The following is a 22,668-nucleotide window of genomic DNA, read 5'->3' on the forward strand; positions in this document are numbered from 1 at the left end:
TATTAAAAACTGAAAAAAAGCCTACTCAGCTAAAGTCAGTTTTTTGTTTAAATCACGCTCAGATGCGCTTGCATGCATTTTTTTTATTTGACAATCCTTGAGTCTTTTAACGTGTAATTAAATCTAATCAGTACGTATTAAACTGGGTTCCGCGGTGTGTAGAAACACCCTCATGCAACATGAAATTAAAACATTCTCAGGCAATTAACTATACAAATAATTCCCACCGCAATGGAAATGTATCAAATTACATTTTTCTATTGTATATGTAATTGAACACCATTAATCTTTGATGGAATAAATATAAAAAGGCATTTGGGAACTCAAACGTTATTTCATGCAACTCTAGCTGTAATGTTCAGTGGTTAATAAATACAGCCTTTGAGTTTAATATCACGAAACATTTTCGGAAAAATTACAAAATGAATAGCACTTAGTTAGCTAAAATAGCTAGCTTCCGTTAAAAAAGCATAACGAAAACATCCAAGCCTGCACTGTGAGCCTGGCCTGAGGAGAAATGTGGATGTGACAACTGAGTTTATTCAAACTGACAAGAAGATTAGGGCGAAATGGATATAAATTTATTATAATTTTTTTTAAAAGAAAGCAAAATAGCAACTGCCTACCCCTTCTACCAATACGACCGACTTGAAATTCCTCTGGAGTAATCATCCGCATATCAGCAAACACTAAACGGAAACAAATGCACGTATGGGATTTTAATCGTTGTCTGGGTTTTGCAGTTTTCGAATAGTGATAGAAACAAAAGAAATTCAGGGCACATGATGCAACTTGTCAGTGGACAGTTAATCTGGCGACTAATGACCACAACGTGGTCTGATATTTGTTTTCCCCTCATGTGCACTTGAGTCATCACAGTCTCATGAGCTGAATGAAGATCCTGCGGTATTTGGACTGATGGAAGTACGTCCTCTACGCAAGCCTCAATTCTGCTTGGGTGTGTGTGTGTGTGTGTGTGTGTGTGTGTTGGAGTGCACAAGCGCACAGCAGGGCTTTGGCTTCGACCAATCCCAGGAGCCGTCCAAATACCAGCCTTTCTCTTCCGCGGCCAAGCGCTGCGAGAGAAGACGCTCCCTTTTTCTAATGCGACAAGCTTCTCCCTTCTATCTTCACCTCCCGTAAAAAAAAAAAAAGATGGGCGGGCCCTGTTAAACGAAGGCCGTCGGCCGGACGCTCACTGCGATGCCAAAGCCACTCCGCGGGAGGAGGGCTTTTCTTAGCTGCCGCGGGCACGGTTCCCACAGCACGTAACACAAAAGCCTCAGACCTGACAGACTCGCTCGGTGTCGACACTTCATTCAGTGCACACTTCACCGCCGAGGGTCATCCTGAGCTGCGCCCGCACGTTCGCACACAAACGAAACTCACGCACAAGGAGCGCCCACTCGTGTGATGTCATGGGAGCCAGAGGAGGGATCAGGAAGTAATTAACTACAGATTATTTTCACAGAGGGGAAAAAAAAAAAAAAAAAAAAAAAAGAGCGGCAAAACAGTGGAGAGCTGTGGAATCCATAAGTAAACTTCCACCATGCTGTGAGCCATTCATCATTGTTCGCATCGACTACAACATTTCTCTGTTTTCTTCTGCTCTTCTATCTACAGTGGCATTGAAAAAAACTTTGTTTAAATGAATTTTTAAAAAAAATTTTAAACCACAGAAATTTGTGAATAAGCAGGAATAAACCGCCACTAAGTGTTTTTGGGGTTGTTTCCCCCACAAAATAAATAAATAAATAAAATAATCGATCTCAGAGGGTTTATATTCCATTAGCATTTCATTCATGTATTCAGGATCTAAACCGTTTAGTGATTTATAGACGAGTAGCAGAACTTTAAAATCTATTCTAAAACTGACTGGAAGCCAGTGTAAAGACTTTAGAATTGGAGTAATAGGCTCTGACCTCTTTGTTCTGGTCAGAACCCGAGCCGCAGCATTCCGAATGAGCTGCAGCCGTTTAATGCTCTTTTTAGGGAGTCCAGTCAGAAGACCATTACAATAGTCAAGTCTACTTGAGAGAAAAGCATGGATGAGCTTCTCCTGGTCTGCTTGACACATGCAAGCCTTCACTCTGGATACGTTCTTCAGAGGGTAGAAGGCATTTTGAGTAATTGTTTTGATATGACTGTTGAAAGTCAGGTCGGAATCTATCAGAACACCAAGGTTTCGGACTTGGCCTTTGGTTTTGAAAGAGAGTGCCTCCAGGTATTTACTAACAGCAATCCTCTTTTCTTTATTCCCAAAAACAATTATCTTATACATTATACAATTAGTATACCTAAAAAGAGTAATTAAGGTCCTGTAGTGCCCTCGTATGTGGGCAAGGAGAGCCCGCGCAGGGCGAACGGGACAAACACAAAATTACAAAATGAGAACACTCGCAATTAGCTGCTGTAAGGCCACAAAATACGTCCAGATGCTCAAACTGAACCCTACACCAGCTCCTGAGGTCACTCACTAGACTCCGCCCCTTAAAGGCACACATCCAAGTACACGAATATTACAGTGCACTCATTTCTTTCTTTACATTCTCCTTTATTATGTTGTACTACGTTCTTATACAATCGCATGCTATTTGTCTTGATTATTTGTGGATCCTTCGTGCAGTCAGTGAGTCAGGGGTCTGGCTTGCGTGCAGGGGGTTTCTCCGTCCAGGCGGGATCTGGCACCGGAGAGCGCGTGGCGCAGTGCGGAGCAGCCACGGCGCAAATGGCACAGTGCGCACATTTCACACCTCCCTCGGAGTGACTGCAAATTTCCTGTGCTGCACTTTTTACTTTTTTGATTGGAAACACATTTGAAACATCTTTTCACGATCACGCTTGCGGCTCGCAGAAGGAATAAAAGACGCGGCTCGAGTTCCAAAGTATGAGTAAGTGCAATGAGCTAACTTTGGGCCTGACAAATGCTTTTTTAATCTCTCTTTCCATGCTCGGACAAATGATAAATGTGTTGCGTTTTAATCTAAAACAGCACAATATGCATATTGTTTTATGAAGCAAATCAAACACATTAGGTAAATGGGTGGCCCTGGTGATACTGCACGCCCACCTTCGCAGGCGTCGCAGCTCGCTATGCGAGCAGACACTCATTCATTCATTCACAGGGAGCGTGCCAGTTTGTGGTTATCATGCAGAACGTTGGCACTTGTGGGCCAAGAGATCGCTATCGCCATTATAATAAAAACAGTCTGAGTCTTAACGAGAGCGCTCAGTAGCAGACCTCCGCCAAGGGTTGTAGATTCCTCCCTCCTTGCGTTAGCTGCTACTGTTGTTATATTGTGCATAACAAACTGAGGAGGACAAAAGGGAATTGGCAGTAAACAGCCAACAAGTTGTTTGTGAACTAAAGGACACAAAAAACAATGCAAAACATAATCCAAACCAGTCCTGTAGCTGATGGGAATGCACATAAAGTAAGAGTAAACTTGGTTAATAAACATAACAACGAATATACTGTATATCATTAGCCGAATAACATAGTTGCCTAAGTCATATTTCTTTTCCAAAAACGGTTTTTAGCAATGATATTTATTGATTTGTTAACAGTAGGTTAAAAATGACAGGCAATTATGTTATGAGGCCAACAATATATAAAAGTCAACCTGGGGGTACAGACTGCTTGCCTGAGGCGACGCTGGGTCACGAAACCCCTTTGGAATAACTAAAAATACAATACATAAAAAAAAAAAAATACATTTAAATTTAAAAAGTTATCAAGCCAATTGCTGGGCACATATAGACAAGCAACCATTCACACTCACATGCATGTAATACTGCAATATGCAATATTTGGTGAGCTTCGTTGCGAGAACTGGGCGTATGCGTTGATTGGCTGTGTGAAACAATTAAAAACGCACTGTGCCTTGTTAGCCGGCGTCACACAGGGACTCTCAAACAGATAGCCTATTGTCGGTCTGCTTGAGCAAAAAACAAAAACAAAAAACAAAACAAACAAAAATAAAGGGTATTTTAAAGTCACTGCGGAGACTCTCTGTTCATCTGGCGTGTCTCGTGCCACCCAGCGTTTCAGTTACAACATTCAAAGACATGTTGCTCTTTATCTGAGGTGTCAGAAAACACAAGGACGTTTGCCGCGTATGACGGCGGCGCGGTTTGTCCCGCCACGGCTGCGGCGCTCCGTAAAATAGAGATGGATCTGGATGTGCTGGCTTAAGAACAGACTGAGAAAGCATGACAGAGAGCCCGGAGATTCCCCGTGGCAGCTTTTTGCCACTCTGTCATAAACAAAACACAAGACGTCTTTCTCTTCTTCCCACACCAAGCGGGTTCGGGCGCTGCCAAACAAAACAATCGCTATCGCAGCCTCCTCTCTCCTTTCCAAGGCACGCTCTCGCGCTCGCCGTCTTCCACAATATAAACAAAAGAGATGAGCGGAGACTTTACCTCTGCACGAGCAACAATGAGGGCCACGTTTAAGGAGACAAAACGACAGTGTGTACGGGATCAAACGGGAGCAGGAGAGGCGGCGATGCCAAAGCCCGACAAAATGCAAAGCAAACAACAACGAACAATGAGCACGTCGTGTTATTCGTTGTGCGACTGAAGCGCAAAAAAAAAAAAAAAAAACAACAAAAAATAAAAAAACATGGGCCTTCCTGACTGCTGGCTGACGAATAACGCTTTGGCGACCCGACGCTTAACTGGAGCCAAGCGCGCTGAAACGTTTGACCTTTGGGCAGGTTCGAAGACAGCGGTTTGCCCTTTGTCTTTGCTTTCATCCCCACCCATCGACTCTCGCTCCCTGCAGGCCCCAAATGTTCTCTCTCCAACTTAGGCTGCTCTGTCTGGAGGAAGGAAAAGTGCTGAGGCACACTGCCGCCGTTCAGCAAATAAGAGAAAGCACACAGCGAGGGGACATCACGAACGAGGCGTGCACTGCGAACGTCCCCCGCCGGGCCGCCATGTGCTGAACTCACAAACGCAAAACTGACACTGCGTGGCTATGTACGCCTTATGTGTGCATGTGGAGAAAATATATATCATTTCAGCTGCTTCTTTGGAGCGGTACATGCAAAAACTAGTGTGAAAATAAAGAAGAAATCTAAATAAAATGTTGACCACACTAACAATTACAAGGAGTCCGGCATGTGCTTGTTTTATGTGAGGTTTAAAATCTTCACATTTAACAGTATTAGGTTTTTAAAAAAAAAAAAAAAGTTTTTAGTGATTCAAAAAACATCATCATTTTGAAATGAAAATGTTTATTATTTTATACATTTTGTAAGGAATTAGGGAAATCATTTTTGGGGTTAAAATGGATAAACACATGCAGCTAATTGGCGGACAGCGAATATAATTCATGTGTTCAGAGTGTACATTTACTCGATATTGCGCAAAAAAAAAAAAAAAAAAAAACTCATCCTCATTAACAGGACATTTGGAAAAACATAGAAAAGGATTTCCTCCCGCGCCACAAACCCACCAACACAAAACGACGCTGCCAGAGTTGTGAGGTGTTTGGCCTGGACTGAGGTTGTGGGTTCCTGCGAGTGTGTGTTCTCGTGTGTGTGTGTGTATGTGTTAGATGCTGGTTGACACTCATTTGAAATGCCCCAAAAAGAAATAAATAAAATCAAATATCCAGCTGAAATAATATTAGGTCATGAGGCGTTGTTTGCGTGTAGCATGGTGAAGTGTGTTTTTAGAGGATTTGGCTGCGAAATGTGCGCAAGTGCCCGTGTGTGTGTGTGTGTTGGAAAAGCACTACAACACAACACAGTATTTTGGCTGTGTGTAAAATGGCTGCATGGGAAGCTACAGCAAGCAATGTTTGGCTGAATGCGCGTGTGCGTATCCATCCTGGTGGCTGCGATACAACACACTTTGGCAATATCAAAACGCATCCAGGATGGTCTTTGGCTGCGTGTGTGTGCTGTGTGGGTGTGTGTATGTGACTAAAACCATGTTTGGCTCGACGTGTGAAAGTACGCTACGAAGTCTATTCTTTTTGTCTCTCTCTCGTTCTCTTTTTTTAGCTGTGTGTTTGTGTACGGGTGTGAAGGTGGCTGCACGAGTACTGGCTGACTGTGTGTGTGTGTGTGTGTGTGTGTGTGTGTGTGTGTGTGTGTGTGTGGCAGGTCCAAGGCAGCGCAGGCGTTCAGGCAGACGGCGAAGGCGGCAGCAGCCTGCGACCTGAGAGCAGGAGACTCGCAGTTCTCACACAATACACATACACACACACACGCACACACACACGTGAACACACACACTTTTGGGCTGTGGCCAAATGACAATCCCTGGCCACAATGGCCTTATCGTGGCACATGCACTTTCGTCGGAATTGGAACAAATGTAAACGACGACTCTCCCTCATCTCACTCAAACATTTAATTTGACAGTGGCAATAATCTTGTAAAAACACGCAATCACACACACGCAAAATAAATTACGCGCTTAAATAAAGGCGCAAATGCTTCGCTTGGAAAAAGGAGCACAGACTTGCCAGGGCACGTTGGACCCTCGATACACACACAGTCACACACATTCGCATATTACTACATTGGGGTCTACGTTGCCATGTGAACAAATACAAAGAAACATGGCAAGGGAGTGGAACATATTATATTATTCAAATATGAAATTATGTTCACATTCTATTTCTATGACATTTCCATTATTTATTATTGAGTCCTTAGATTATTTTGTGGCTATTTGTACATTCAGTATTACACACTAGCATATATAAAGTGGGTTTATTTATCTTTTTAAAAACGGTATTTTTATAGTTTATTGGGAAAAAGGAAAAATAATTACCAAGAAAATATGATTTTGTTTTTTTATTGTGTCTGTGGCATTTTTAAGATATTTGAACAAGGGTTAAGTGTCGTTTTAAGGATGCGCCAGGCCTTCGACCACATTTTTGAAGGTATTCAAGAACTTGCCACTGGCGCCGGCACGCCGTGTGTGATTTTAGAAAATGATGCAGTTTCAGGCTTTCGGGGTCTGTGAGGTGAGTTGAGCGAGCGCAGCCCCTCCCCTCCCCTCGCACGAACCGGCAGCGGGGCGCCCACGTACCTGGCGTGTGGACGAAGTAGGCCAGGTAGAGGTCCAGCTCCTTGACGGACACGCCGATGTGGTGCGGCTGGACGCACAGGCCCGGGTTGGAGCACTGCGGAGACTTGACCAGGCGCTCGCCGTCCGTGCTCTCCAGCGGGCTGCCTTTGAACAGGATGACCATGACCAGGTCCAGCCGCCACACCTTGTCGGCCTGGCGCAGGCAGTCGATGCGACGGATCTTGCCCTTCTGGTCGGGGTTGGACAGCACGCAGCAGGGAGGCTTCTTCCCCGTGATGGTGAGCACAAAGTCCTCGCGGAACTCGGGCCGGATGTCCTTGCGGAGCTTGGCCAGCAGGCGCGAGGCCCACTTCTGCTTGATCTCGGGCTTCTCGCCCAGCAGCTCGTCCTTCACGGCGCGCTCTTCCTCCTTGGACATGCGCTTCTCGTGCTTCTTGAAGTACTTGCGCTTGCGGGCCTGCAGGTTGAACCAGGTGTAGGCGAAGGCGCGGACGTGGGGCAGCAGGGCCTCGATGAAGGGGTGGAATTCATCCTGGATGAGGGAGGAGGACAGGGGGAGGGCGGAGGAGGAGAGGGAGGACGGGGGGAAGCAGGACGAGGAGGGGGAGAACGGGGGAGAGAAGGAGGGTGAGAGGGGGAGCGGGGGGGAGGACGGGAAGAGAGAGGTGAGGCAGTTAGCACCGGCGCGCAGCATGAAGGAGCGGCGCCTGCTCCGTGCGAGCGGAGCCAGGGAATGAACGAGGCGCCGAAAAAGAGAGAGAGAGCGACAGAGAGAGTGTGTGAAAGAGAGAGAGAGGGAGAGAGAGAGAGAGAGAGAGAGAGAGAGAGAGTGCCTGACACTCTCTCCCCATCAGACATCACGTTGAAGGAAACACTAACACAACAAAGACGCGTAATCCATTAACTCATCTCAGGTGAAAGGTGTGCATCAATACGAAAACAATTAGAATGGAAAATTATTTCCCCCCGCCCCATTTTTAAAAATATCAAATTAACACAGCATAAATATGCAAAACATAAACAAAATGCTAGTTACCATTTTGCGCTTTCATCATAAATTGACCCCGCAGATCACAAAAAAATAAAAACAAAAAAATGTTTTGTTTAGTCAGTGTGCAATGCAGAAATGGTCAAACATTTTGAAAAAAAGGAAAATAAAAAAGAGAGGATATGCTGTCCAGTGAAAGCAGCCAAAAGCTTTTTTCAAAAAAATTTAAAAAAAAAAAAAAAAAAAAGGGGCACAGTGTAATAGCAGCAAAGGAACATAGGAGGTAGTGTAGCAGAAGCGAGAGAGTTGTTGTTCAAGAGCACCACAGAAGGAGAGTGGAAAGAAGTTGAGCCACCTCACTGTCGAGAACAACAACTAAAAGACTACAAGGAGAAATTCATGAAATAAAATCAATGCATCAAGTGGATCAAATTGTCAAAAACATGGAAAAATATCTCGATGGTAACGCAAACTGACTTGGCAAACGCGGCTCGAGTTCAGCAAAATCTGCATGAGACTCAAAGTGCGACGGAGAGAGAGAGCGAGAGAGAGAGAGAGAGAAACCTGGACAAGGGGGAGAAGGAGGTTTACAAAAAATAAATAAATAAATAAGCAAAACAAGAGGACGGAATCAATGTTGGAAGAGTGCGCGCGACCGCTGGCAAACCCGAGTGCCGCTTCTTTTTTCGCCCTCTTTGCCTCCAACTCTGCCTTCTCTCTCTCTTCCTCCTCACTTTGCTCCGGCACCCATTGACTGAGTGTGTGCCAACATGCGCAGGGACCACCTATTTGGCACCCATTCACGGGCGGCCCAGCCAATACGCACGCTCGCCGCGCCGAGGTGGGAGGGAGGGAAGAGCGATGGCAGGGGCGGTGGCGGGTGGGGGGTGTACACTCGGCGGCTGGTAGAGCGAGAGAAAGCGAGAGAGAGCGAGAGGGATTGTGCGTGGTGGCGGGTGCGTCATTGGCCAAAGAGACAATCTAGAGCAAAAAGGCAAAGTCCAGACCATACCATAATTTTACACGCAGTCCGACCGAGACGCCGCCTGCCGACTGACCCTCCCCCCCGATCGCGTTCCCCGGCTGTACCCCCGCTACTCCAGAAACACGCCCCCCCCACACACACACACACCCCCGGCCGCTCGCATTGCAGCACCTTGGCATAGGATGGCATGAGAAAACACAGGCCCAAAAATCCCACTAGACCCTGAGACCAGCAGCTGCTCCCGGATTTGCCAAACAAACAAGGAGACGAGGAGGTGGGGGGTGAAAATGCCTGAAAACGCCTGTCACCCCCCCACACACACACACTCCCACACACAGCCCACCAAACAAACAACAACAACAAAAATTGCATCTAAAAACATGCTCCCCTGCTTCAAAATGCACCAAAGCAGGGCTCGCCCCCCCCCCCCCCCCCACCCCAACCCCTCCCCTCCACAAACCCATGCAAAGTTAGCAAATTACAACGGAACTGGAATGTGTGCACAATGAATTGGCTCAGTCTAATTAGCTGCAGCTTGCTCAACTGTTCGGGCAGGTCCATATTGCGGCCATAAAGAGGCCTGAAACTGAACTGAAACGCATCAATGCGCGTCTCATACATCGCTTAAATGTTATCATAATGTATCTGGCCTTGGCATTAGAGATGCTAGTAAAATGACGGCATTTTCAATTCCAAGAATTATGAAAATAACCGAGAAAACAGTCACAACAAACAAGAAACCACAACTCATAATAGAGTGCGTGGCATTCACTTTGTGGCACACTCGCTGGTTGACCCATATAAATGCAACCGCAACGGGAGACTTCTATAACAATACAACAATAAGTCTTAGCATTAGATGTCATTTTGAATTACATTTGTAGCTGTGACAAAGTTATAACTTTACATGAAGTGGTAATTTGACAAGAAAATTCACTAAGAGAATAAAGTTGTAATATCACCAGTACAAAAGTATATTATTACAAGAAAAAAAGCAGTCACCTTATGAGAATTAGACTTTACACCGATTTTATCGGCCTGATCGGTATCGGCCGATAATTAGCATTTTATGCTGATCGGTTTTAACGTCATAATTTGCCGATCCGATCAATGACGTCATTGATAGGCTCTGCAAAAGGCTTTTACTCCGCTTCGCCATCGTGCACAGTATATTTGAATCCAAAAGCTAGTTTATTTTTACCCTTGTCTTTTGACATAGTAATGTAAATATCTGAGAGCCAATGAAAAAGAAAATTCTTGTATTCCGATACCACCGCATCCCATTTTTTTACGATCATTGGGCTTTATCTTGTCAACTCAAATGCGACCGGATACACTCGTTACCGTGGCGACGACAAGAGTAGAGCGCGCAGACGGTATTATAAGGACAAAATGGGCAAAAACGTGTGTTGGTGGTCACCGGTGCTCAGGAGATGAGAGGACGTTCGTTCAAGGCTTGCTTGAGGTAAGTTCACGTACTTTTAATACGATACGGCTCGCAAGCAGGCAACAAAAACGGTATGTAGCCTAGCAAGCTAGTGCTAGCGCTAACGGTTGTACATAAACATGCCGCCGTTCTGTCGAATCATGCTCTAAAGTTTCGCTGTGGGTGAAGTCATTTAATTTAAAATAAAGTCATTTAATTACAGTAAGTTAGCACCCATTATTTCTGTCACGTTGTAATGTTGGTTTGACCTGACCGATTAGAATACACGATCTGACGAGAGCAGTGATTTCCAACCTTTATGGAGCCAAGGAACATATTTTACAATCTCACGGAACACCAACAAACAAAAATGTCACAAAAAGGGGATGCATTAATTACTGTATTTACTTCCTGCCATCTAATAGAAAAGCATTTATTTGTTCTCTGTCACTATGTCTCACTGGCATAAATAGAGGAACAAAGATACATTATTTATTGTAAATATAATTTTTTGAGCAATTAAGCACACAAGTATGTACAGTAAATGAACAGTTCATTTAAATAGACACGTTCCTCCATCTTGTGATCGGATCGGTGATCGATTATGTTTTTTTTTTTAAACGTGCTGATCGGTGATCGGCCCCAAAAATCCTGATTGTGTAAAGTCTAAGAATAGTTATTAGATTCACAGAAAGAAGTACTAAAGTCATAATATTGCAAGAAAAACTTATCTTTTTTATGAAAATAAAGTGGTGACATGAGAATGACTAAATTGTAAAAGGAAAAAGTCATACTTTGACAAGAATAGAGTCATAATATTACGCGATAAAAGTTTTGAAAGCTTTATGAAAATACAGTCAAACTGAAAAAAGTTGAAATGCAACATGTATAAACTAAAAACGACAGAATATACTACAAGGCTGGACTCCTAATATTATGGGACAGAGTTGTAATTTTACAAATATTATGGAAAGAAATCGCAATTTACAAGAATAGTCACAATATTATAAGGAACAAAAAAGTTGTAATTTACAAGAATAAAGTTGCAACATACAAGAATAGTCATGTTACCATTTAAAAAAAATTAAATTTAACTTTACGAGAATCCAGTCATATTGTGAAAAAAATAAGCATATTATGAGGCTCAAGTCTTTTAATTAAGTGAAAAGGTTGTAAATTTACCAGAAAAAAAGTCATTATTTACGAGAATAAACTTGCAATGTAACGAATAAAATCATGAGAAATAGGGTTTGGTTTACAAGAATAAATTTGTCTTTTTTCCAGGAATAAAGTCGCAATATAATGACAATTGGAATATTAGATGAATAGCGTGAAAATATGATGATCAAATAAAGTGTAATTTAGCAGCTGCGGCCCCGAGCAAAGAAAAAACTAAGTTCTATTTTTATGTGAAAAGGTTATTTTAGAAGAATGAAGTCACAATACTGTGACAAAAAAAAAGATTTGGAATATTACATGAGGAAAGGTTCTAATATTACGAGAACAAAAGTTTTAATTTCACCAGAATAATTGTGAGAAAAAAAAGTTTCTGAAAAATAGTATGAAAATTAAGCTTAATTACATGACGCTGTACTAAATACTTTTTTCTTGTAATATTATAATTTAGTGACTTCTTTCTCATGACACTACCACTTTAATTTTCATAATGCAATTTTCCTCTTAATAATTTTGAATAATAAATAAATATTTCCCCCCTTTCTTTTTAATGATGCCTCCATATTACAAATGCCTGAGCCAAGCCTGGGACGTTTGGTCCATTTTCTTCCTCCGATAGTGTGACTCGACGACGAGGGATTCCAGAGACATGAACGGGAATCTCGGCAACGGGACCAGCTAACTTGTCACACGGCAAAGTTGAGGGCCCAGACATTTGGTAGCGGGGCCAAGCTGTCTGCCGTGTGAACACCTCACAAAGGCCGGAGTCCTCCACTTGGCGCTGGCGACCATCGGCACTAGCCTGGCCCGCTCCCTCTGTGAATGTCTGGACCACGAGAGGGTCCACTCCGCTGACTGGCTGGCCGGGCGGATGACTGCTCGGCTAACCGGCTCGCCCGCTAGCGAGCTGGCAGGCCACCATTGCTGACTGGGGGAGGGGGCGTTTTTTTTTTTTTTTTTTTTTTTTTTTTTTTTTAAACCCATCTGGACCAGACTGACCATAAGTACAACTCATCTAAAAAGTCTACACACCCGTGTTCAAATGTCAGATTTTTGGGATAGAAAAAAACTAAACGAGACCGAGATAAATCATTTCAGTTTTCCAAAGTTAAAGTCACTTATGTAAGTAACTTTTTTTTATCTTTTGGAGAGGGGAAGTAAAAATAAAAAAACTTAAATAATGTGGTTGAACAAGTGTGCACACCGTCTTCTAACTGGGATGCGGTGGAATTCAGATTTAGCCAATCACATTTGGACTCAAATTAAATGGGAGTCAGTGCACACCTGTCACCAATTAAAGTGCCTCTAAATAACCAAATATTTTTTTTATTTTCTAGCAGGCTTTTCCTGTTTTGTTTTTTTTAGCCAACGCCTGAAGGTTTTGTGATCACTGAACCTGTTTTTATACTGTGATGTAATCTAGTGTATTGTGTAAATATGTAACTACATTATATTGTACAGTTTGTTGTAAATGTACTGTATTAATTAGTTTTTATTGTATTTTTGCTTTGTTTTACTCTGCTGACTCTAGCCAGGTCAGCATTGCAAATGATAATTTGTTCTCAGTTGCCTTACTTGGGATAAATAAAGGTTACAAAAAAATTATATATGGAGACCGGCACGAACCTTAAACACAATAAAGCAAGCAAAACAATTTATCATGGAAAATGCAACATCATTACCGTAAGATTACAACTATTTTTCCTCTAATCAATAGGAATTTGTGATTGCACCATTTCTTAACTTTTCTCAAAAATAATATTTTTAATTAGGGACGGGCGTCGACCGATACCTGGTTTCGTATCAGGTCAATACTTATCTCAAGGTAAAGGGTACTTGTGATGGCTGCAGATACCAGCCCGCAAGAAAAAAAAACTAATCTGACAGAGTCCTCCTCGCCAGTAGTTGGCGCTACACTGCGACGGTTTGACAGTGCAGCGAGTCATCATGTGCATCGGAGAGAAAGATATTGTGTTCATTTAAATTTTATGTATCAAAAGAAGGCTACCAGTGGTATCGATCCTCGGTATCGGTGAGTACTCGAGTGAATACACATACTTGGATCGTTTTGAAAAATAGTGGTATCGAACATCCCTATTTTTAATTCTAGGGGATATTTCGGGGTACACATGGTAGTTATGTTCGATTGGCAGTAGGATTATGAGGGTGTCCTCTGGAAAAATGTCTGCATTAGATCACACATTCTACACACACAAAGGAGATCTAGATCAGAGATTCGTAAGTGCAATTGCACCTCAACTCTTCATATTTGGACAATTTTAAATTCCACCGCCGATGAGGGTTTCCTGTGTTTTCCCAGGTGGTAGTTGTCTGGGGCCTAGACCACCGCAGTGTGTGCGTGTGCATGTGCGTGCGCACATGTGTGTGTGTGTGTGGATCAGTAGCTTGGCAGTAGCGAGAGCTCTTCTTATCTGTGCATGCCACACTCAGTGTTTCACTAAATGTCGACCTTTGTTCCGCCGGCCGGCCAAGACAAACCACCCCCCCAACCCCCCTAGCTCCTGCCCCCTCCTGAGTTTACCTCCCGAGCGAGAGCCGAGCGGAGGCTTAAAAAGCAGCGAAAAAGCACCTAGGAGTGGCCAAAAGCAACACAGAGAGGAATATTTAAAAGACAGTGGGGTTTTTTCTACCATTTTATAAAGCAAACACTTGCACCAGTAATATGATAAATGAACCAGTAACACCAGTATTTGGTGTCAACAGAGGTTTGTGTGATAAGGTCTGAAAATGGCTTAGACATGAACTACACAAGGTCAGAGTCTCTCATTGAATTCTGATTCATATACACCAATTCAATTGTCAGATAGACCCACGCAACATTAAAAGTAACATTTGAGGACGTGGAGCCTCACTGCAGCGTTTATGTCTCTCCCTCAGCGATACAACCTTTGCACTGAATCGTTATTAATCGGGAAAAAAAAAAAAAAAAGAAATACGCAAACACCTCATAATCCCCTGTCGTTTGCTGTTCGATTTACCCAACGTGAAGTACCGCAGGCGGTGTTGGTGCCGACCTCCAGGCACACAACGTGCACAACGGCGGCGCGCCCCGATCAACGTTAGGCTCTTCATTAGCTAAAATAATCACAAAGTGCTCTCATTCAAACCGAAAAACGCAACACTAAAATGTGCGTTAATGAGTCGTACTCCACCGAAGAGAAAGACAACAAAAAAAAAAAGTCAGAAGAGGGCGTCATTGAGCACGCATGCACTACCAGTACGTTTGTGACAAGGCTCACAATTAATCACTACTCTTGAAACGCTATTTATAAATAAAATGAGATCAAATGAAATTGTCGTTTTGGGAAAATAAAAATAAATCTAAACACCTTCATCATCAGTAAACGTTTGCATACAAACGAGACTGCTTTCCACGCACAGTTGTCTATATATGCAAAGATGTTCATTTAACGTGTGGAAAGAGTCCAAACTGCCGTTGGAAAGACAGAAAGACGAGTCGACGCCACGATCTCGCACACTGCATGACCACGTGTGCGTCGCGTCGCGTCATTTCACGTCACGTCACGTCGCCATGCTCTCCAACTTGATCGTTTTGGGAAGTCAAACAGCACAAAAAAAGGATTAAAATCAATAATATGTGACAGAAATAATGCATTAGAAATGAATAATGAGAATAAAAGGGTACAAAAAATAGGTGTGAATTATATCGCATGTCTATAATTAGAGTGCAGACATTCTCATATACAAAAAGCTAACTCAATAATTACTATTGAAAAATGAATGAATTTTTCAAGACCGACTATTTCATTTACTTTTCCTTTCTAGCTGTTTAAAATATTTAAGCCACATTTTTCTTAATAACTCAGTTTTTGTTGGAACTAAAATCCAGTCATTGTAATGTTTATCATTATTATGGAAGGGTAGCTATTTCATAAACAAACAAATCATAATTAAAAGAGTAAAATGTGTGTGATATATATAATATATATATATATATATATGTGTGTGTGCGTGTGTGTGTCTACACACACACACACACACACAGAGAATCACACACAAGTTATAAAAGACTGGAATTTTCAGAATTTTCCAGAGTTGACACACACATGCATACACACGCACGCACTTTTTTAATAGAACTCTGATCAAGATCAAAGTTTGAAGCACAAACACGCACAGACACACACGCGCGCCCACGTACACACACACGCGCGCGCGCACACACACACATGCAGAAAGGGAGCTGATGAAGGTTTCAGCATGTCAGGACATGTGATGAGTGGAATTCATCCTTGACATCTGCTGTGCAAAATCATATCCAGTATTGACAAGTGTGCCAGCGATATCAGGGAAGCACTGTGCAGCTTTTCCCCTCTTCAGTATCTGGCCACAAAAAGTCCTGAGGTGTTTTTTTTTCTTCGCTTTTTTTTTTGTGTGCAAATTTTGAACTGATCGCTCCTCTTAATTTCACATAAAACAGGCACCTCGGCTCATTGGAAAGTAGCACAAAATGCAATCCTATTCCAGCTTTTCCTGGTGAAAACGGAGGGGGGGGGGAAGCAGCTGCGGCCCGAGCAAAGTTTCCATGTTGTCTTCCCGAGAGGAGAGCAGGGAAAGTAAGGTGTGCTCGGAGCAGCCGAGGGAGTGAAATGGTGACTAGAACTTGGGGAGCTTTGCAACCTCAAAAGCCTCACGGTTATGAAATCATCACACACAAGTTGACATTACGCCGTTAAGTCGGAAACTTTCTTCAAGTAGTAATGATCTCCTTTGATTGTAGGCCACACACAGTCCTCTTCATTTCACTTCCTTCCCTCTACAACCTATTCATGGCGTTCGCCTGCAGGTAAGGAAGAAGCATTCCCCTCGTCTTCCTCCCATCAGTGCAGATTGATGTAAAAAGTATGTCTGCGCATCGTTTTTAATTACGCGTGTTTAAACACTGGAGTCGTGAAGTACGTGTGAAAGTCTGGAAGTCGTTTGTGGCGTGAGGCGGCGGGCGGGAAGACTTTAAACAGCTCCAGAGATGCGAGCGCCGATGGCGAGCCGCGGCTTCTGCCCGCTGCACGGCTGCAGAATATTCCACATTTGAGCCAGGAGACAAATGCACATCAAAGATCTTCTTTGCCATTTTTCATACATTCAGATTTATTCCGCTCGGATTTTCGCGAGGCTGGTGTGGTTTTTTTCTGTGCATAAATATCACCACATACACTTAATTATAAACACATCCCGCCATATTTTGATTGTATTTATCTGGAACCGCGTTAAATAAATAGGGGATTTTCTGACTTTGGTTTCGGTGGATGGAAAGTCAACACTCCATTCACCCAAAATATTTTGCGGCGAGCGAAAAGCCGACTACAGCGAAATACTACACACTTACCGCCCACCGGTAATGCAAAACTGACGTCTCATCTTGATAGCGGTGCGCTGGATTAGAGAGACGCCTTTCTCCAAGGCTCGATGTTATCAGTTCTTTTAAACACAACTGGGCGACATTATACGTGATGAAGAGATCCTGCAGGTTACAAACATTTGAACAGAAGAGAAAAGACGGCCTGGTGTAGCATTACGTGAAGCATATACAGTGGAAGTGAATGCACATCGGCGACCCCGTACGTGTTTACATTATATTACATTACGTTTCTGTAGTGTTGCATGGGAAAATATGCACACAGTCTCTCCGCATTGCATGAAGCGAGGAGGGGTTTTCGCTCTGCCATTGGCTGTCGGGGTTGAGCCGATCAGTCAACTAGTCGACTTTACTACTCCGCGTCGCCGTTTAACACTTGAAGTGGACTAAGCGCTAATCACCTTCTTTTTAGCGTCTTGTGTGCTGGTGGATGAGAATGGCGGTTCGCCTCGCTAACTTCTGCTATTCCGAACACCGCTAGCTTTAAAAGATTCATACCGGCGATACCTCAGGATTGGCGGCGAGGAACGAGGGCAAAATCTTATGTCAAACAACGCACAGACAACAACTGTGTGCTATCGAGAACTTTATTCATCAAAGAACGTCTGACAACACGCTATGCTATGGAACACACGATGACACTAGCCGGTTTCCTGAAAATAAACATGCGTCGGACTCTTACTAATGACAACACCTACAATTAGCTTAATGCTGAGTTGTATTTTCGATCATTTGCTTTTATTTGTTCCGATGCCTGTCCGTGGAAATATGTCTTTACATGAAACCGGTCCATGAGGCTGTTCCACGCAGAAAAAAAATATCAACTTCATCGATTAATCGAGTTCATCCCGACGTTAATCACATTATAGTAGACTGCAAAAACATTTGAGTCATGCAATCCCTAACTGGATGTAGTGTATTGCTTCAATTTCCACTCCCAATGCGCATACGTTTTCCCATGTGCAAATTGCACCATCACAATTTGGGTGGATGTAGTTGAAAAGGCAATTTTCATTCTCAAGCCATATGATGGTGCCCGTTGTGTAAGGGAATGCCAGACTAGGCGGGACAGAGGTGTGAAGTTTCACACTTGACACTCTTTTCTCCCACCCTAATGTCTTGACAGCAATTGTCGCCGTCCGACAAGTATTTTGAACGTCTAATTATCCGATGGCACGACACCATGACGGAGATTCTCTTACTGCTCGGGCATGGCTATTTTGAAGGCAGTGCTGGGGGGTGGAATAAAAATATATATATATATATTCTTGCTTTTGTTTTTTTTTCCCCCCCACCTGCCTACTTTGAAAAGTGGTCTAGAAAAAGGTTGGACGGCAGCTTTTTGCATCTGGCAGGAAGGCCTCGCACTTCCCGATAAAAGCGCACGCCGCAAATACGTCCGACAGGCGTACGCCACGGGCAGCACACATGGAGCTCAGGGGGCCTTGAGGTCTCAGACCTCATAGTTAGCGAATACAGAGAGAATGGATCAGATAATGAAAGCCAACAGGCCCCCCTTTCCTAACAAGCAGCAGCAGCCGGCGAGGACTGCGTCCCCCTCGCACTATTGAGAGACTTTCTCTCCCCTTCATTCTTTTATTCCTCATTCTGTCTGCTGGCCAGGCGGGATGCCAACCTCTCTCCAAAAGCCGGGCAGAGTGCCTTCGCCCTTTTATTTAAAAAAAACAACAAAAAAATGCTTCGCCAATGTGCCCGCCTCGCACGTTCAGTCTGTGCACCCCGCCTTGGACTTTCTTTTTTTCTTTCTTTCTTTCACCTCGAACTAGTCAGTGTCTCTGCCGAAGACTTTTTGCTTCCATTATATTGTTGCTACAGTCGTCCCTCTGGGCCAAACTGCTCCACATCCTCAATTGTCGTAATGGCCCGCATGTGCTCTTTATCTCCATTGCTGCAAACGGTTTAGTCAGTGAAGAACTCTGCCTGATTTTGCAAAACTGCAACTCGGATATTTAAAAAAAAAAAAAATAAAAACGGTGTCACTTTTGTCATTTATGACAAGAGCATTTTGGAGCCTGGAAACTCAAAACATTTAAAACTTTTTTTTATAAATGGCACCGCAGGCATGGAAACTACAGAATTTTTCGCAAGTCCGCGTCCATGGAGATCATGTGACGCAGGGCTCACCAACAGGGGGTAGCCCCACTCGACAGCTCACCAGTGATGGGACATTGCGATTTCCTAGGAATGTTGCAGAAGTGAACATTAGAAAACGTAAACACTTGTAAAGATTTACGGAAATAAAGTGTTGCATATTTCTCATCGTTGATAATTATTGTGTTAAATCATTAACTTGATCAGTGCCTTCACTTAGATGAAGATCATGAATTATTAATAATAACATACGATTAAAGATGGCTTGAGCTAACGTGTTATTTCTCAAGTGTGTCTCAAACTGATAGGAAGAAGACTCTTGGTTTCAAAAAGGTAAGTGACCCATGATTTAATTAATTGTCTTTTTTTTTTTTTCCCCCAAAACTGGAATAACAACAACAAAGCTCTCTCATTATCAAAAGGTTGTCATGAAGAAACGCACACTCCAACACTACCCTAGACAGGAAAGTGTTCAGCGTGCTAACGTTATCTACTGTTGGCTAACTTTATGAGATGTCACGTTTATTGTTTTTAAATGATTAAAACAAGTCGCCATTGCTTGTGGTCATTTGCGTATGGAACTCACAGACGCACACTCCAGAACCTGTTGCGGCACTGGAATGTCACGATCCTGGCGGCTCAGTAAAATAGGGCAAAGTTGACAAGAAGTTGAGTTTAAACATTATTAAATATTATATTATAAACATGGCCGTACAGTTAAATAAAAGTTTAATGACGGCCACAGTTAAACCCTAAAGCTGATTATTTCCCTTTCAGTTATTTCCTTTGAGAACATTTGTTAGTAAAGCCAAACAAATCCGAGGTTGACGAGCGTTCTGCCGTTTTTATGAGATTTTTGACATCCAATTTGGCGTCGGTTGAAATATCTGCAAAAAGATTTTTGACGTAAGTTACAATATGCGCCTTCACACAAAGGGAAGAATTTTTTTGCAGATGAGAAGGCAGCCACGCCAAGCATGAGAGGCCACGTCGGTGAGAACGTCCAATCGGGGACACTGAAGCTTGCCGATTTTCATTCTGCTTCTCATGTGAGCTGGAGCCTCGCCTGCTGGGGGTTGGCGCCACGAGGGTTAACCGGTGCCCACTCCCCGTGGCATGATATGAGCTGGGTCTTTGCCTGCGCACTTTGCCTTGTCTGTCTGTCTCCGCGTGTTGACTTGGAGGCTTTGCGGCCGCTCCAAGTGGCCTCCCGGCCCACTTTGATCCCATTAGGGTTATAAGGTGTCCGTTTCAAACGGCGCTCCCGGCGCTGGCTCTTAATCTCTGTTAAGCTCCACCGCGTTTAGGGTCAAAGGGAGACGGGCAGCGCGTCTTGAGCTGGCAGCTCGAGGGTTAAAGGTCACTCTGCCCATTTTGAGTGGCATTCCCTGCGGAGCGAGCGGTGTGCCGGGCCGGAAGACGCTGGGGATGCAGACAAATACGCGCGGGGCGAGAAACAAAAGAGCCTTCCCCAGCGCGCGTGTATAAAGACTGGGTCCTTTTTGAAACTTTTGTCCTCAAACCACCGCTTTCCCCTTTTAGACTTTCATTGCGCAGCAAAACAAGAGCGAGGACTGACACGCACGCACACACAGACACAGACACACACACACACACACACACACACGCACACAAAACATTGATGGGAGGTTATCTGCTCTGCAAGCGCGCTCGCTGACTTCCCCGGCCCAAACCACGACCTCGCGCAGACCTCAGAAGCACCACAGCACCGCAGGGAGACAGCCATAAGTACATGTCCTCAGAGGGGACATAAAATGGAGGAAAGCCACCCCGATAAAAGGTCTGCTCATTAAAATAAGCGAGGGAACATAAGGATAGATGGGTGGAAAAAACATTATACAATTAAAAACAACAGTAACTTTACAGCTTGCTTCATATGTTAACTTTTTGTACATCTTTCCTACACTAAAGCCACACATTTTTTATTTAAAAAAAAAAAAATAATCAATTAATTCATACATTGTTATTTTTTTTAGATATTTGAATGAGTTAATGCTGTCATCGTACAGCAAAAGATTTGAGACTGAGTCAACAGCGCCCCTACTGGTTGCAGCCAAGTAGTGCACTACATTTTGCTTCGATTGAGACATGATTCATAAACAACTCCGCACAAGCGAGCCAATTCTTATGATCGATTAACCGTTTAATTGATCATTATGCCCATCGCCACTGGAAAGAATGTCATTTTGCATATGTGTGTACATGTACATCTGACGTTGTACGCAATCAAACAGAATTCGCACGAAAGGCGAATGTTATCGAACATTACATAACGCTGATTTGGTTTATGAGATATGGTCAATTGTGAGGACTTTTAAGGGTCTTCATATTTTGGAAAGAGTTTTCCACATGTATTTTAATGGACGAAAGGTTACATTGAACAATTTTCCATTTTTAAAAATGTTTCCGTGTGGACATAAATGCATGTCGTAAATGTGCCATAGCGTCAGATAGAATAAAGCCTGATCATTTCAGTTTTTAAACTTTATTACCTCTGCCAAGGAAGCAACGCTTTTTATCGACAGGGTTTTATCTCTTTTTTTATAGCTGGACTTCGCTCAGGTTTTTTTGTTTTTTTTGTCCCCCTTACATTTTGTGAGAATCCAAATGTTTATAGGTGTGAAAAGCAGCAATTAGCAGAGGGGGTGGGGATCAGCTTTGAATGCATTGCTCTAAATGTATGCATTGTGAAAAGTTGTAAAAGCCAAATTCACAAAAAGATCTCATCCAGCAATTGGTAGCAATTGAAATCACATGAAAAATCTCATTTAATGGCTTCAAATGCTTAGATCTCCATGAAATCTCATGAGAGCAGTTTGTAATTACTTGTGCTTTTATATGATTTCAATCGCTAAACAAAGTTATTTTCCATACACTGCAATAGTGTGGGGGTGGGGGGGACAAAACCAGGTGGCAATATTATTTTTTTTATGCGGCAAAAGTCTGCATTTCTACCTTTCTAACCTATGCAATGCGCTTCCTGGACGCGCTGTTATTTCCCCATGAATGGTGCCGTGTTTATCAATTCTCGGTCGGTCTCCATTTATAAACATGTGATTGTAGGAAAAGATAGTATCACAGGAAAGTGCGCCAGAAGGAGCGAGCTGGACAGAAAGCAACAAGAGCTGCCACGTCAGATGCTGCCGAGGCTTCTTGGCCGTCACTGCTAAACCCACACACACACACACACACACACGCGCGTGCGTGCGATTCAGTGCAGCGCGCACACACACTCACACAAGCGCACACTTCTAAGAGTTTGCCTTTCATAGAGTCGGCAGCCAAGGCTGACACCTCTGCTCAGTGTAGCGTTCACCGCTGTGTGTGTGTGTGTGTGTGTGTGTGTGCGCGCGCACAAGTCCACTCGCATGGAGCCGCTCCATCAACAACACTCACAGGCCCTAATAATAAAGCCAGCAAATCCCTCGCTCCCTTTTTCCACTGCCACATGTCACAGAGGGCACGGCCCGGCCCTGATTGTATCCTGTTAGAATTCTTTCAGGCTT

The 22,668-nt window shown here is 43.4% G+C and overlaps 1 protein-coding gene across 12 annotated transcripts in view; it reads right to left on the minus strand.

Moving 5' to 3' along the window:
- Positions 1-22,668, minus strand: part of LOC133477130 (nuclear factor 1 X-type-like) — a 178,787-nt gene that overhangs the window by 81,117 nt on the left and 75,002 nt on the right. For 10 of the 12 annotated variants that reach the window (XM_061771526.1, XM_061771525.1, XM_061771527.1 and 7 more), the window contains one exon: positions 7,057-7,588. In XM_061771526.1, the coding sequence (XP_061627510.1) occupies positions 7,057-7,474 (418 nt within the window). In that variant the 5' untranslated portion in view covers positions 7,475-7,588. Of the gene's footprint in view, positions 1-7,056; positions 8,060-8,092; positions 9,099-22,668 lie in introns of those variants that run through there. The other 2 variants (XM_061771521.1, XM_061771515.1) reach the window with 2 other exon arrangements.

Source organism: Phyllopteryx taeniolatus, chromosome 4 (assembly GCF_024500385.1).
Source record: "Phyllopteryx taeniolatus isolate TA_2022b chromosome 4, UOR_Ptae_1.2, whole genome shotgun sequence".
NCBI classification, from domain to species: Eukaryota; Metazoa; Chordata; class Actinopteri; order Syngnathiformes; family Syngnathidae; genus Phyllopteryx; species Phyllopteryx taeniolatus.